Source organism: Fusarium oxysporum, genomic scaffold, assembly GCF_000149955.1.
Source record: "Fusarium oxysporum f. sp. lycopersici 4287 supercont2.57 genomic scaffold, whole genome shotgun sequence".
In the NCBI taxonomy this organism is placed as follows: domain Eukaryota; kingdom Fungi; phylum Ascomycota; class Sordariomycetes; order Hypocreales; family Nectriaceae; genus Fusarium; species Fusarium oxysporum.
The window spans coordinates 8,884-23,151 of NW_017264857.1; the positions used below are offsets into that span (position 1 = coordinate 8,884).

At 47.3% G+C, this 14,268-nt stretch overlaps 5 protein-coding genes across 5 annotated transcripts; 1 reads left to right on the forward strand and 4 right to left on the reverse strand.

The window, feature by feature from the left end:
* Positions 1-86: 86 nt before the first annotated feature.
* FOXG_17596 (alcohol dehydrogenase) lies at positions 87-938 on the reverse strand (the record flags this gene model as incomplete). Its single annotated transcript, XM_018397606.1, has 3 exons — positions 87-104; positions 220-253; positions 325-938. 3 exons carry the CDS (start codon positions 936-938, stop codon positions 87-89), a joined length of 666 nt encoding a protein of 221 aa, XP_018258667.1.
* A 1,253-nt stretch (positions 939-2,191) lies between these two features.
* On the reverse strand, positions 2,192-4,034 carry FOXG_17597 (uncharacterized protein). Its single transcript, XM_018397607.1, has 4 exons — positions 3,901-4,034; positions 3,331-3,834; positions 3,088-3,237; positions 2,192-3,030 (listed from the first exon to the last, which is right to left on the reverse strand). The coding sequence occupies exons 1-4, from the start codon at positions 3,958-3,960 to the stop codon at positions 2,284-2,286; spliced, it is 1,461 nt and encodes a 486-aa protein (XP_018258668.1). The 5' UTR covers positions 3,961-4,034; the 3' UTR covers positions 2,192-2,283.
* A 1,066-nt stretch (positions 4,035-5,100) lies between these two features.
* On the forward strand, positions 5,101-5,991 carry FOXG_17598 (uncharacterized protein; the record flags this gene model as incomplete). The annotated part of the gene is made up of 1 exon (XM_018397608.1): positions 5,101-5,991. The coding sequence occupies one exon, from the start codon at positions 5,101-5,103 to the stop codon at positions 5,989-5,991; it is 891 nt and encodes a 296-aa protein (XP_018258669.1).
* Positions 5,992-7,893: 1,902 nt separating this feature from the next.
* Positions 7,894-10,466, reverse strand: FOXG_17599 (uncharacterized protein). Its single transcript, XM_018397609.1, has 6 exons — positions 10,410-10,466; positions 9,757-10,363; positions 9,626-9,706; positions 8,937-9,574; positions 8,700-8,882; positions 7,894-8,652 (listed from the first exon to the last, which is right to left on the reverse strand). The coding sequence occupies exons 2-6, from the start codon at positions 10,321-10,323 to the stop codon at positions 8,001-8,003; spliced, it is 2,121 nt and encodes a 706-aa protein (XP_018258670.1). The 5' UTR covers positions 10,324-10,363; positions 10,410-10,466; the 3' UTR covers positions 7,894-8,000.
* Positions 10,467-11,124: 658 nt separating this feature from the next.
* FOXG_17600 (uncharacterized protein) lies at positions 11,125-13,170 on the reverse strand (the record flags this gene model as incomplete). Its single annotated transcript, XM_018397610.1, has 8 exons — positions 11,125-11,344; positions 11,397-11,500; positions 11,553-12,142; positions 12,199-12,386; positions 12,441-12,672; positions 12,739-12,820; positions 12,868-13,040; positions 13,107-13,170. The coding sequence occupies 8 exons, from the start codon at positions 13,168-13,170 to the stop codon at positions 11,125-11,127; spliced, it is 1,653 nt and encodes a 550-aa protein (XP_018258671.1).
* Between the last annotated feature and the right edge of the window lie 1,098 nt (positions 13,171-14,268).

Genomic DNA, 14,268 nt, shown 5'->3' on the forward strand with positions numbered 1-14,268 from the left:
GAACCTGCCATGACTATCTTTGCCGGCGATGGCGGCGAAGAGGAGTGTGCGGCTGCCGTCCTCAGAGGTGCGGCCAATCTGGTCCATCATAGTTCCAGCGACTGCTTTGACATCATCAGTCGCATTGCGGCCAATGTCTGTCTTGCAAAGGCCGGGACAGACCAAGTTAAGAACTACTCCAGTGCTAGATACAGGGATTAAGGAGGCGATATGGCGAACCGCAAGCACCTCAAGGAGTTTCGACACAGTATACCTGCGGAAATAAGCTGTCAGCCTTGAACACCTCGGCTAATTCTTGGAAATCTACAAAGTCGGCCCACATACCCACTGGTCATGTCCAGCTGTCCCACTTGGACGATCTTGTTCATGGGGTTGGCGTCATCTTTACCCAGGTCCCAGAGAGGTTGTGTGAAAAACGCCACCGAACTGGAGACAATCGTAATATGAGGGGCAATCTTAAGTCGTTGAGCATCCGCTTTCATCTTGGGCAAGAGGAGCATTGCCAGGAGGAAAGTGCTGAACACGTTGACAGTGAATGTGGCAGGATGACCCTCGGCCTGGTTGCTCATGTCAATGGCAACACCAGCATTCTCAATCAGGGCGTCGATGCGGTCAAGTTTGAGGGTGGCTCGTTTGGCAAAGTCATTGACAGACTCATAACTGGAAAGGTCAAGATGCCAGACCTCGGAAGAGCTGGTCCTTCCCGTGCTTGCTTCTATGTCGGCCTTGGCCTTCTCGCCGGCGCTGAGATTGCGGACGGCCAGAATCACCTTAGCTGCGCCGAGGGAGACGAGATGCTTTGCCGCTTCAAACCCAAGCCCAGAATTGGCTCCAGTGACAATGTATGAGCGACCGGAGCAAGTCTCAGGCGTGGCCAAAAGAGGCAGGTTGCGAAGCTGGCCTGACACTGAGTCGAGAAGGTCTTGAGGTTGGGACATAGCTGCAATTTGGGATTCGACGAGATATGGAGTTGATGGTAGAGGGCTTTGTGCAAAAAGTGAACTCAAGAGATATGGGCTTCTAGGCCTTGATGGGACTTCCACAATATAGCAAGAGTACAGACTGCTTGCCACCTTATATAGGCAGGCCATTCGATGCTTGTTCAGGCCCGCATCTCGTTTTCTCGGAACTTGATTAGCAGCTCTGACAGCGGTGGACTTTGTTAGATCACGGAGTTAAGAAAAGTGGGTAGTTCTGTAAAGGGGTCTACTAGCAATAATGGAACATGGCTGGGCCACTTGACTTAGTTTGAGGTCAAAATGACCTTTACCTATTTTGAGAGCGGCTAAATTGAAAGCAGCGGATACCTTCACCGTTTGTCTCTGGGCATCGCAATGCGGAGAGGCTTTCCGGATTTGAAACGGGCCTCGGTGTAACTCCGGAGACTTTTTCTCGTCTTCTATACCTTGTTAAAGTTTAATCTTTTATGATGTAGTATGAGAAAGAAGCGTGCCTTCGGACATTGGGCGGAGTTTCAAGCTTTGGCCGCCCCACGACTCGAGCCGCCATCTGGGACAACTTGACGGCCCCGAGGACCGGAGGAGTTTCTATCCATAAGAGTGACGAGTAGCTGCGTCGACATTCTAATACCGTATTATCACAGGAAATGTAGGAACTTCGATGGGTCTAACAAACCTCCTTGTGTGATAGTCAATTGGTTCATCTGAAGTTAAACACCTCAATAGCTGTGCATCAATACCACCGTGACTTCCCTCTGAACCAACCAAGTAGGATTGACAAGTCTTAGCTGGCCCACCAACTTTCCTGAATTCCTCGAGGTAATATGTGAGCATATTATTGAGAACCCTCGGGCCTATTCACACCTGCGAACGCAAATGTATCCTTTGGCTGATCATTGCGTCGTATACAACTTGGCGTCAGCAGTAAGAACTATATTATCCCTACATTGTGTTAAGGCAACGAGCGGACCACCCGGTCTCCAGGAAATGAGAGGCCTCTAAACACTCGGCGAGCCAGATTAGTCTTCTCGTGTCCGGTCAAGCAATAACCTAAACTTGGAAGAAGCTGCGCGCAGATATGATAGGAGAAATGGGAAAACTAACCAGCCATTATCCGAATTTAGTATGGAAGTGCTGAAGTAGACTTACGGTACTTTTCTATAGCGCTTACCTTGTTTTGTGTTTCTGTATTCACGAAGAGAACAGTCGCAATTACTAGTGGAAGATCGTTGGTGGGGAAGGAAAGGGCGAGTATCCCAGATTCTCCCATAGCTTTCCGTGTGATTTGAGGAATTAAATACTATTTATCTTTATATCTCATCATCTACATCGTTTTTGTGTAGCTCTCAGTCAAGCTGGACGTGTTAATACTTCCAGCAGCCCATGTTGCTAGACCAAGTCCACTTATCTCGCCAATGAATCGCAGTTTTTCTTGGGCCCATGCCCTCTTTTCGTTGCCCACCGACGCAGAGAATAGTAAGACGAGTAGAGGCCAGAATAGGCTATATGCTTGGTAACCAATTCCTGTCTGGTCCGCCTCTATATTATACTCACATTCGAGGCCTAGAACGGCGCAAATCTCCCCACAAACCTGCTCGAGGATCATATCCTTCATGGACGGGTTGAACTGATAATTAAGTTCGTGGCAGGTTCCGCCACCTTCCTCAACAAAGGCCACGAGGCTAGAGACCAGTTCAACGACGTGGAACCTCACGGTTTGATATAGACTCCTTGCAATAGCCTCGGTCGTTTTGGTGGAGACCTCGAACATGTTATTAAAGGCCGTTGGCTGTTGATGTGAAGCCAGATCTGGATTTGAGGAGGACTTGACGCTGGTGGCCGTGGCATCGAGATCTTCGCTAATGGCAATCCCATCCTTGATAAGCTGGATCACCTCTATTCGAGATGGGTGGTGACCTGTCGTGACTTGAGCGCGTGCACGCCTCTTAAAATCGACTGCCCGACCAAGAATGGGTTCTAGAAGAGGGCCTTTTATCCATGGAGCCGCGAATCTTTCTAGGGCTAGCCACTTCACATCGAAGGGTTCATTATTGAGAAACATGCTCATCAACTGAATACTAATGTCAGTGGAAAATTGGCTGTGAGTGGTCCAAGGATTGACACGCACACAGATATGACTGAGGAACATGAAACAGCTTTCATCTAGTTCGGAGCCCAGTGCCCGCTCAGCCCGCCATCGAAGTAGGAGCAGCGCCCCGCGGAAATGGATATGGCATTGGAAGTCCGCGTCCTTCCGGAAATACTCTGGCACGATCATCTACATGCCGTTAGTGTAAACGCCACCTTGTTGACGGTAATGGAGTCCTCTTCCAGGTAATTATGAGGGCAAGACCAGCCAAAGATATCTTACCTCGAACAGTGAAAGCAATAACAGAGCTACGAGAACCGAATCGTCAGCAGTCAGGATAGTATCGTCCAGTGTGGCATTGAGCGCCTTAATCGCTTCACCATAGTGCCGCCTTGCCTGCACCATCAAGCCAGATTGCTGAAGCTGGCGAGCCGAGCTGACCAAGGTTACGGCATGCAGCGCTTCCTGGAAACACGTTGACGAGCTGCTCGTGTAAAACCTAGGGAGAACGTTGAAGAGCGTGATGCCCGAGTGGTTTGCATAATCTTGGTAGAAGCGGTTCCAGCTGTGGACCTCGGCAGTCATGTGGATTCCTCGTGGAATGGTAGCGGCTTCTCTTCTTGCCTGCTCCATTCTCTCTGTCTTTGCTTTCTGAATGCGCGCCTGTACTTTATTCTCGGCATATTTGTTCTGCATACGAAGCACAACATCCCAAGGTTCGGGATAGCCTGGACATGGTCGCCCCGCCTGCGTACAACGCTGACAGGATGGCTTTTGTAAATCACACTAGACAGGACACTGTTGTTAGCTACAAAGACCTTAGTAGTACGAAGTACGAAGGGTTCCCTATACCTTGATACGGCGCTCGCGACACATGAAACAGCTCTTGGACCGCCTGCCCACGTTAACCATGATGAGAGGGGCCTTGTTGCTGTTCCTCCTAGCGGTGAAGTCCTAGAAATTCGGGAGGTAGGAAAGGGTGGTAGTGAAAAGCAAGTTGTAGGTGGTAAGCGTGTCATCACATGAGGTCTCCAAGTTCACTTGACCAAACTAACTATTACTAGAATAGCGTTAAATGCCTAGTCACCAGCCTAAACCTTAAGGGGTCGTAAGAGCGAGCCTTAACTGCCTACGTAAGACGCGGGATCCTAGTAAGATTGAGGCCGCCTCCGGTTCCGGCACTACGTACCTCTGAGACGTTGGAATTTATTGGAGCCGGAGCGTGTACCTCGTTACTTTACTCAGGCTTCATGAGATTCATGAATGTACCGAATTAGCTATATAAGCATGTATTTACCCCTCTATACCATTTAAGGCTCGCTTTCTTACATCTCAGATGTCATTTTTCATACAAAATCAAGCGAGAATCTGAAGTACTGCTACATAATAGTTAAACGAAGGTGCAAAGTTCGACTCTGCTTCTGAGACACCAAACCCGCCACTAAATGAATTCCTCGCGCACAGCTACGCCTCCTCCTAACTAGTTGGGTTTACAAAAGGCCTATCGGAATAAATTCCTCCAACATAATATTACCGTCCTGACTCGAACCTAGCTATCATGAGTTGCTTTTCTCAGCCTAAACCTTAAGGGGTCATAAGACCAAGCTTCAACATATTTGCTCCGGGGGTTCCAGAGCTCACGTAGCACAGTTAAGGGTCGCTCTTACGACCCTGTTAGGTTTAGGCTGCGAAAGCTAAAACACTCCAATTACGTGGCCATCTTGGTGCCCGGATCCAGCATTAGCCTTGCTGGTACGGACGTCCTGAAGTTAGCTCGCATATTCTGCTCCCAGAAGCAAAGCAAGTTTGATGCCATAAAGTATAAATATGATGTCGAGCACGACATGGCTCAATCAGCTACCTACAATTCTGAGCAAAGCCAAGACTATGTGCATGCTGCCTGCGCTCGTACGCCATCTTTGACATCACCAGGAGACAACTGCACCAAAAACAAATAAGTCAGCGGAGTTTTCTCAAAGTAGGTTGTTCACTTAGAGTGCGAAAGTACCAAGCTAAGCAAATGCAGACCAGCAAAGAGGACTTAGAGGCATCATGAGTCCATTCACCTTCAAAACTACGAACCACCCGACTACCCCGGCAAAACTCGGCAGTCCAGTGAATTCGGGAGTCATGGAGCGCCTGATGGACCAGCTAGGGCCAATCGAGATCAAGACAATTGGTGCCGACTGGGTGGCCAATTTGTCCGGATTGCTTAATCTGAATGACCCGAAGGCCGTGCAAGCGGGTCTCAAAGAACGCCGTGAGCCGATCAAAATTTTCGCCCACGTTATACGGCACCCTTCTCAGGGCTTCTTTCTGGTCGATACAGGCGTATCACGGCGTTTTGTGTCTGACCCTGAGGAAGTAGGAGTTGGTTGGGTCTTGCGGAAATATGCTGGTATAAGTGACATGAAGGCTCAGCAAAGTACAAAGGAAATCATCGAGGCTGAGGGCACAGCTTTGAAGGGGGTTTTTATGACGCATCTTCATCTTGATCACGTCTCAGGACTTCCGGATATTCCGAAGGATGTACCAATCTATATTGGACCCCATGAGGCAGATTCGGGGTTGTTCATGAATGTGGCTGTCCAAGGTACGAACGATCGCCTTCTTGCTGGACGGCCGCCGCTGCAAGAGTTCGATATACCTAGGGATGCGGACAAAAAGTTTGAGGGAGTAATCGACATCTTCGGTGACGGCACATTGTTCGCTATTCACAGCCCTGGCCACACCACAGGACACATTGCTCTTGTCGCTCGCACGCCAGCAGGTCCGGTGCTCATGACAGGCGATGTGTGCCACACCCGCTGGGGCTGGGATAACGGTGTCGAGCCAGGAACCTTTCTGAAAGAGCGGGATCCCAGCCGGAAAAGCCTCTTCGCACTCAAGGCGTTAAGCGAGCGTCACCCGAATATGGAGGTCAAGCTGGGTCACCAATTGTGAGCCTAATGTTATACTGATCGAGGGCGCCTGTGTGAAAGGCATGAATAGAGAACCTTCTTGCTAGCTCGTCCTCTGAATTTATAATAATTATCCTATCTGGGCTTTGCTGCTACTTGGATTCAAGGCATTCACATTTATAATCGGTACCGTAACTATAGCTTGGAATATATGGATGTGTTAAGGGGCCCTGTAGGGAAACGGGTACCCGTGGGCATTATCTAACCGTGGATCGCTAACACTGTGACAACTACAACAAGATATGGCAATAGGCTTGTGTAGATTGGGTTAGCTAATAAGGAGGAATCGCAGCAGGATTGGTGTGTTAACTGGCCCTATGAGGTTTTTCTTCCGGGCAAATAAATTCTATTTCTCCATGCGGAGTTGCCTTGTTCTTCAACATTAACAGCATAGGTATCGCGGACTTTAACCGGAGAGGTAGCGACTAGTGTTAGAAGGGCGGAGACTGCTATGGAGCGGAGGGCGGCTTTTATATGAACTACTGGATACATATTAGTAGCTGTTAACCGTTGAGAAGAGAATACGCTTACTGTTGGATGAAGATTGGAATAAAAAGAATCCTTAGAGAGTTTGTAAAATGTGTGATATTGGTTTAATGATAAAAGGCCTTTTAGAGGTAATTTAATCTAGCCTCTTATATTTTAAAAGAGTATAAAAGAAATTAAGCTTACTTTTATATAAGATTCATTACCTAAGTTAAAGATTATTAATATGAAGAGCATAAAGAGAATTAAATAAGTTATAAGATATATTATATAATAAACTAGCTAAATATTAATATATTACTAATATAAATAAGGTCTTAAATTATATTATATAAATTTAATTAATTTCCTTTAATTAATTAATAAATTAGAAGGATTATTATATAAAATATATTTAAGCAAAAGGTAGTCTTTTAAATCATTAAGAGCTAAATTTAACTCCTTATAGTATATAAATATAATATTTTTACATTCTATTATATATTAAGATCTCTAGATAGCCTTGTAAAATATGCCTAGACTACTAATAATACAGCATAGTCCAGAGCTGCACTACTGCCTAAGCAAGGTAGAAGATGCTACAACTAACTGCCGAGAAATGAGATCTAGGCCGAGGAGGATCCCAGCAGAAAAATGGCTGATACGAAGGAAGAGAGGATCTGGTCGCGCTCAGCTTTGAAGGTGCTCGGTAGGCCCAGCCTAACACCAGGGCCTCTTTTTCGATGACAATAAATTAGATTTTCGTTATACCGACCATAGCCTTTAGGTGCTTCCTCAGTGTTGATGTGGTGCCGGATGCATGAGCCTTGCGTCTTGAGCGCCGGACTTTAGGCCCTTCATCAATAAAATTCATCTCTCGTACGTAGCCAGGACAACTCCGCCCGCCTCTTCTACACTGGGCACAGCTCGGTCTTTCTTTATCACACTGTCGCTATACTTAGTGCTTGCCCCGGAAAGGGTACTGTCAGACGTTTTCCCACCTTAACGCTTTGCTAAAGACACAGACGACATCCTTTGCTTATCGGTATACCAACCATTGCAGCTGGTGCGGGTGATCGGTTATAGGAGGTAATTGGTAGGTGACAAAAGTCTCTATCGCAAGTAGATAGTAACTCCAAGGCTCAATGTTAATCGGATCAGAGCGAATATTGAGTGATACTATTTCAACAGACTTCATCATGTCAGCTTTCTAAACAATCATGGGTCTGACCTCTGACCTGGAGCACTTGCTCGCTTATCTTATCAGGACCCACCATACCTATTAGATGCTAGTTACCCGGCACCTGACTGAGCGATATTATTCGAACGAGTCAATAAGCCAATATCTTACACTGAACATCACTCATAGCTGTCATTAATTGAGGGATGATATGAAATCAATACATCTTTTACCTGGTGTGTGAACTCGTGACCAAAGACCATCGATGAAGATAAGTCATTATGTGGGCAGAAGATGTCATACCAATCGTGAGCAATGAGCCAAATGCTCGTGCATATCTCGGGAGTTTATTCATCCTCCAAATCTAGTTCAAACATATCCAAAAACTCAGGTGTGTGAAGAGAGTCAACATCCAGCTCAAATCCACCGAAGTCTCTTATCTCATCAAATATATCAGATCTCTTTTCAGCACAAATGTCGTCAAGCTCGGGGATTCCGTTCTCGTCCATAGGCCCATTGTCGGAACCAGAGATCTCAGCTTCAGCAGGAACATCAGCACCGATAAAATATAGACCCGGACTTGGAAATTCCGCTGAAGCCAGTAACAGACTAAGAGAAGAGTCCTCTGCGTAACATCCAACAGCCAATGAAAGATCAATAGTCCGTGACAGGCGGAAGTAGAGAATAGGCTTCTGTAATAGAAAGTTACCCCAGTCGTCGGCTGCCTGAAGAGAAGCGAATGGCTTAGAGCAAAGTGCACTGCTAGGGCTGGCATCAGTCTTTGGTGAAAAGGAATCCAAGATCCCAGAAGTTGCAGAGTCAATAGCGCCCCGAATGAAAGTCCAGACGTCGTCAACACCATCGTAAAGGTTCTGCAGTCCCTTCATCGTCTCCATGTATATATTGAGTCTACCCTGTTTCCGGGCTGTTTGTGACGGTAGCCTTGCCAGTTTGACATCCAGGATATGCAATACTAGTGGCAGCGCTGCGTATGCAATGCTGATAAATGTTAGCCTGGTTGTAGGCGAGGAACGGGGTCGACTTACATGCTAACTGGAAGAAACCTGGCGACTTTCAGTTGAACAAGCTCTTTCAGGTTGTCCGTGATACCCAGTGTAGCATCCTCCAGCTGGAGCCGCGTCTGTTGTAACTTGTCGTCCATACAAGCTCCTGGCGAGGTAAGACTAATGACGAATGCCTCGTATTGATATAGCGCGACGCGTGCGGAGCTTGTCAAAAGGATACAGTCAGCAAAAAATAAACGGCTGGACTCAGTAACTTACTAATAGTATATGTAGATCAAATTTGTATACAAAACGAGCGATTTCTCAGTACTTATGATACCAGCAGGGATGGGGAATTGGATAGTGGCCTTGTCGAGCCAGGCGTTCAAACTGGTCTCACAGAATCTAATAGACTCTTCAATCTGCTTTTGGTTCTTGATAATGGGAGAAATGGCATCTGCAGCGGACTGCCCCATCCCGTAGACCGTCTGAATCACACTGGTGAATGGAATTGCCAATTCGCAAAGACTGATAAACAGCTGGACTAAACTCCTCTTGGTTTGTGGTGAGTATACCTGCGATTCTTCGATCTCTTTCGCAAAGTCTTGCTCCGTCAAGTGATCTAGAGCTGGATTTATCGAAGCAATATGCAACTGCCTCCGAACGCCGAGGGGCAAGATTCGATCTCGCACTATGCAACACCACCAAAGCCGTTTCAACCTACTGGTATCGACCGAACCTTGGTCTGGCCTTTTGTGATACTGATCAGCCCCTGCGCCTTGCGCGAGCTGAATAGCTGTTGCAAGCAAGATGGAGTTTGTACGCGCTCGATCTCGTGTGGTGGCGTAGTAGGTTAGTAGCAATGCCCCTTGTGCATTAGATACGAGGTCCCTGCCAGAGCAGATGTCCAGTAGAAGCTATAGAGAAGTCAGCTTTAAGATCGATGCCTTGAGTGCAAATAAAGTTACCTTGGCCCGACGATAATATTTCTCTCTAGCATTGCGCCTGGAAGTGAACCCAAGACCTTTTAACGTCGAGAAGGGGACGAACTGATAATAGTTAGCCACAATCATAATGAACGCGGCTCGAGATCACTTACACTGCATGAAGCGAATAGCATTGCCTGGAACAAGAATAGTGAGATAGTTGGCTCTCCACACGGCTCCTTGTCACCAGAGTAAACAGCCCAAAACTGGGCCTCATCCAACAAAGGAAGACCAGGATGTACGTGCAGAAAATACTCTCGAATGAAGTCATCCAGGGCGTCGGGAGTAGGAACACTCAAACAATTGCGAGACTCCAGATAGTGAGCATCGTCGGGCTCCAGGCCGGACATGTCAAGGGTAAGGAATGGGTAATAGGAGTATGTAAGATGTGATCTGGTGTTGGGTCCTGTCCTTTGACGTGATATCGTGCTATCTGGCGCTTCACAAGGTTCAAGATCATGATATACCTCGCTTGGAATCACTGGCTGCTGGTTTACCTTAGTACATCCCGTAGCTGTCAAGTCTTCAATTCTCTCGAAGCAGGTTGATGGGCTCTCAGGGCTATGGTCTGACGGAATCTCAAGAAAAGACGCTTGATCCAAATAATAAGGAGAGATAGGACCGGTGACTGCAGGGTCTTTGCTTTCTTGTTGCTGTTGGAAGCTATTTCGAAACACCATGGGTTTTGGTCTCTCGGGTATGACTGGTGATCTTTTGCGGCTTTTCCTGTCAACAATTGACCGTACCACTACAAGAAAGACCTTGCTATTTGGTCCTGCGGGCTATGACTGTACATTCGGCATCGTCAAGCGCGCAGTTTGTACACCTTTGCGGGTTTCGGACAACATCGCAACGAACCTTTCTGACGCGACAGTTCATACAAGCTTTGGAGGCTCGCCTTCGTGCTGGCGCTGATTTGGGGGTTTCCGATTCCTGCATGATTCGGTTACAATTGGCAGTGGGCGTTTTGACGAAGACGTGATAATAAAAGTTAGAGTGCGTGAAGCAGAGAAGAGGACCCGGCTGGCCGGAGAGTTTAAACGTGGGGTAGCATTTCGCGGGGTCAATCTGGGGAAGTTGAACAGGCTGCAAGAAAGCGAAGTATATTCCAGCATTAATGCATGGCTCTAACTTGATACGTCAAACCGGTCACTCCAATATAAGACACCTTTCTTCTGAATGCGTGGCCCTCTGGTGTCTCTGACCAGTCAAAGCTGGCAGGATATCACTAGTTCGAGTATAAACTTCAGCACCGGAATCTTCGGACTGTCTCGTAAAAAGAAAAGCTTCAAATTGCTGATCGGTACAACACTCAATCTTGGCGACCTGCATTTGCTGTTACGCTCTGACTTCTAGCCAATCCCCATCCACAATACGACCCCGCAAAACATCCCTCCGGCTCAAAATTTCTGCCGAGGGTGAAATTTCCACCGAAAATCTCCCAATCAGGACAAGTTCACCGCCAATTGACGTGGAACCCATCATAGACGGGGACTGGGGTCCTTGCTAGCAAAGCCATCCTTGATCAATCGTCGCAGAATCTTGCCAGACCTGGACTTTGGAATGGCATCGGTGAATATGATACCGCCTGTGATTCGCTTGACTGGAGACAAACGCTTGTCCATGAATGACAGGATGGACTCAGCTGTCGCATCTGACTTCTTTCGCACGACGTGCGCCTGAGGATGTTCTTGTCCGTCTCTGTTAATTCCCTGTTAGTGGGCTTTCATTGCGACGGAAGGTGTTTTCGTACCGTAGAACCCGAATGACTGCGCAGTCTAAGACACCTTCGTGTTCCAAAAGATGGCCTTCTAGTTCTGATGGTGCGACCTGGAATCCCTTGACCTTGATGAGTTCCTGGTATTCACAGTTAGCGCGCCTTATGCACCAGTATCACGAAGCTTCCCACCTTTTTGCGGTCAACGATGGTGACCAGTCCAGTCCTATCAATCTTGACAATGTCCCCAGTCTTGACCCAGCCATCATCAGTGAAAGCCTCTTTGGTAGCAGCAGGGTTCTTGTAGTAGCCCTTGAACATATTCGGTCCGCGAAGTATAGCCTCCCCTTCCTCGTCATAACCAAGAGCTTTGCCATTCTCATCAATAATCTGGAGCTGCATATTGGCCACCAGGTATCCAACGCTCCCGTGAGAGGGATCAAACTCATCAGGTCCAAAGATCGAAATTGACATGGTAGCCTCGCTCATACCCCATCCTTGACGGCTGCGAGCGCCTGTCTTGCTGAAGAGTGCCTCGAGTCGCTTTTCCACATCGGCCTGGAGTGGTGCTGCTCCGCACACGAGAAACTTCACACTTGAAAGGTCGTACTGACAAACAAGGGGACTCTTGACCAGCATTGATACCACTGGGGGCGCGAGGATTAGGTATGTTACTTTGAAGTCTTGGATCGTGCTGAGAAACGACTTCAAGTCAAACTTTGGCATGACGACGGTGGTGCAGCCTCGTTTCACGTTCAAGATGCAGAAAGTGATAAGACCCACTGAGTTCACTGGTCAGCTTATGTGTCAGGAGCGTGAAAGAACCGACGGGACCTACTAGCATGGTAGAATGGAAGAAAAGCACAATGGACATCGTTGGCTGCAAAGGTTGGGTCATTTTTCCGCTTCCTTGCTACACGGTCAAGGTGCAGATTTTGTTCGGCGTTGGCGACCAAGTTGCGATGGGTAATCTCACAAGCCTTAGGGAGACCGGTTGTGCCACTGCTGAAATTGAGGACTGCTGGTCTAAGAGATATGTCAGGTTTGGTAGAGTGTGAAGAAGCCACGTTGGCAACATACTTATCAGCTAGAACTTTGGGGTCTGATATCCTCTCCCAAGAGTACGTTCCGTATCCTAACAAGCTTTGAAAAGATGAAACGCCACCGCCCGCGCTGCTGTCCTTCGAGTCGATGAGGACCAAGGAACTGGGTGGTAAGCCTGCAGCTGCTGCAGCTTTCTTCGCCATTTCAAGTCGAGGGCTGTCGGTAACAATGCATTTGGCGCCTGAGACGGTGAGCTGATTGACCAGTTCTGTAATTTTTAGCACAGGATCGGGTTATCGAAGATGGGGTCCCGGAGTCACTACTGATGACTTACCAGAGTATGTGTATGACGGATTGGCTCCAGTAAATATTCCCCCGGCGGCAATTGATCCAAAAATCACCGCTGGGTAGAGGATCTGCAATCATTAGCCAAGGGAAACGCGCGATGAGCGAAGTCACTGACAGAATTCTCACAAAAGCCCAAGACAACATCGCCGTCTCGTATCTTTAACACATGCCGTAATCCAGCGGCTAGAGATTTCAACGTATGCTCTAGTTGTACTTTATTGAGTTGTTGGGTCGGGTCACGGGCCTCAACATATACAGGCTTATCTGTCGACGTTGATTGCGACTCCTCTGATGACAAGTCTTGAGATGATGTTAGTGACTACCAGATGTGAAGTTCAAAGAGAAGGTACATACCGAATATGTAAGTGAGGAGGTCGACCTCAGGAATGGGAATCTCATATCTAGAAGTAAAAATCATGGTGAAGATTCAAAGAAAGTAATGCTGGACATGAATTGTAAAAGTGGTGTTAAATTGGTGTGTTAAATATTTTTGCACAGATGATAGATAATAAATATTATAAGATTTAAGTAATAAGAGACTTGAAAGCTCTTATTGTAACAACTTCCCTTTCTAAACGAGTTGCTACTGTTTGCCATGGGTAAATTGCGGCGACAAATTTAGCCTCGGCTTAATTTGGTGCATCTATCACCAAGTCGCGAAACGTCAGGCGACCACGGCCCAGCGAGCAACCGATGATCCTAAGAGATGAATGCCTAGTCATAGAATCCACTAAACTCACCTAAACTATCCCAAGTTTGCCTCAATTGATCTAATTTTTGTTTTCCATGTCAAGATATGTCGGCGCAAATAGCTTGCCTAAAGCCAGTCCTGATAACCATCCCATTGGTGCTTGGTGACTCGCTTATTACATCCATCAACCTGTGCACTTCCACCAGATCATCATCTCCCAGAATGGACTGACCTGGTCTTCATCGGAAACTTCGTTATTCATCCTTGCCAAGCGCGACGAATAGCCTGCCAAGTATAGTTATTTGTATTGATCCCAACCTTTTGCGCATGGTCGATGACCTTATCGAGCCACGCCTGACAGTACATGTCTTGTTCTTGTCTCAACTTCTCTGCCAAGTCAGCAGTCTCTTTATTGCAATTCACTTCCGTAATTAGGTGATCCTAAATAAATCGAATGGCATCATCGAGCTTGACCCGTACAACCATCGGTTTCTCTTGATCCTGGTAATCTTGACGCTTGACGTTGAGCGCCAAACCAGCATCAAAGAGAGGCAGAAGGTTGATTGGGGGAAAGAAAGATGCGAATCTTGCCCTGTCCTGACTAGCAAAATAGCATGGATCGAGACCTGGTGAACGCGAAACTGGCTACGGAGTGCCATCCAATTTTCATTCTCCCATTCTGGGACAGGAAGGGGCTTGGTATACTCTGCTAGAGCCTGGTCGTCCACAAACATATATATTGTACGGAGGAGAGGTCGTATTAGATAGCAATGATCCTTGAACGATTGGTTGGATGGGCTGACTGGCTGTGAAGCAATCGTTGCG

Bases quoted from the DNA above. Each gene is read 5' to 3' on its own strand.
- FOXG_17599 (XM_018397609.1), bottom strand. From the start codon at position 10,323: ATGGTGTTTCGAAATAGCTTCCAACAGCAACAAGAAAGCAAAGACCCT. The intron at 8,883-8,936 runs GTAAGTTACTGA...CCTTTTGACAAG, and splicing joins TTGATCTACATATACTATTA to CTCCGCACGCGTCGCGCTAT. The intron at 8,653-8,699 runs GTAAGTCGACCC...AACATTTATCAG, and splicing joins AGGTTTCTTCCAGTTAGCAT to CATTGCATACGCAGCGCTGC.
- FOXG_17597 (XM_018397607.1), bottom strand. From the start codon at position 3,960: ATGGTTAACGTGGGCAGGCGGTCCAAGAGCTGTTTCATGTGTCGCGAG. The intron at 3,238-3,330 runs GTAAGATATCTT...AACGGCATGTAG, and splicing joins TATTGCTTTCACTGTTCGAG to ATGATCGTGCCAGAGTATTT. The intron at 3,031-3,087 runs GTGCGTGTCAAT...ATTAGTATTCAG, and splicing joins TGTTCCTCAGTCATATCTGT to TTGATGAGCATGTTTCTCAA.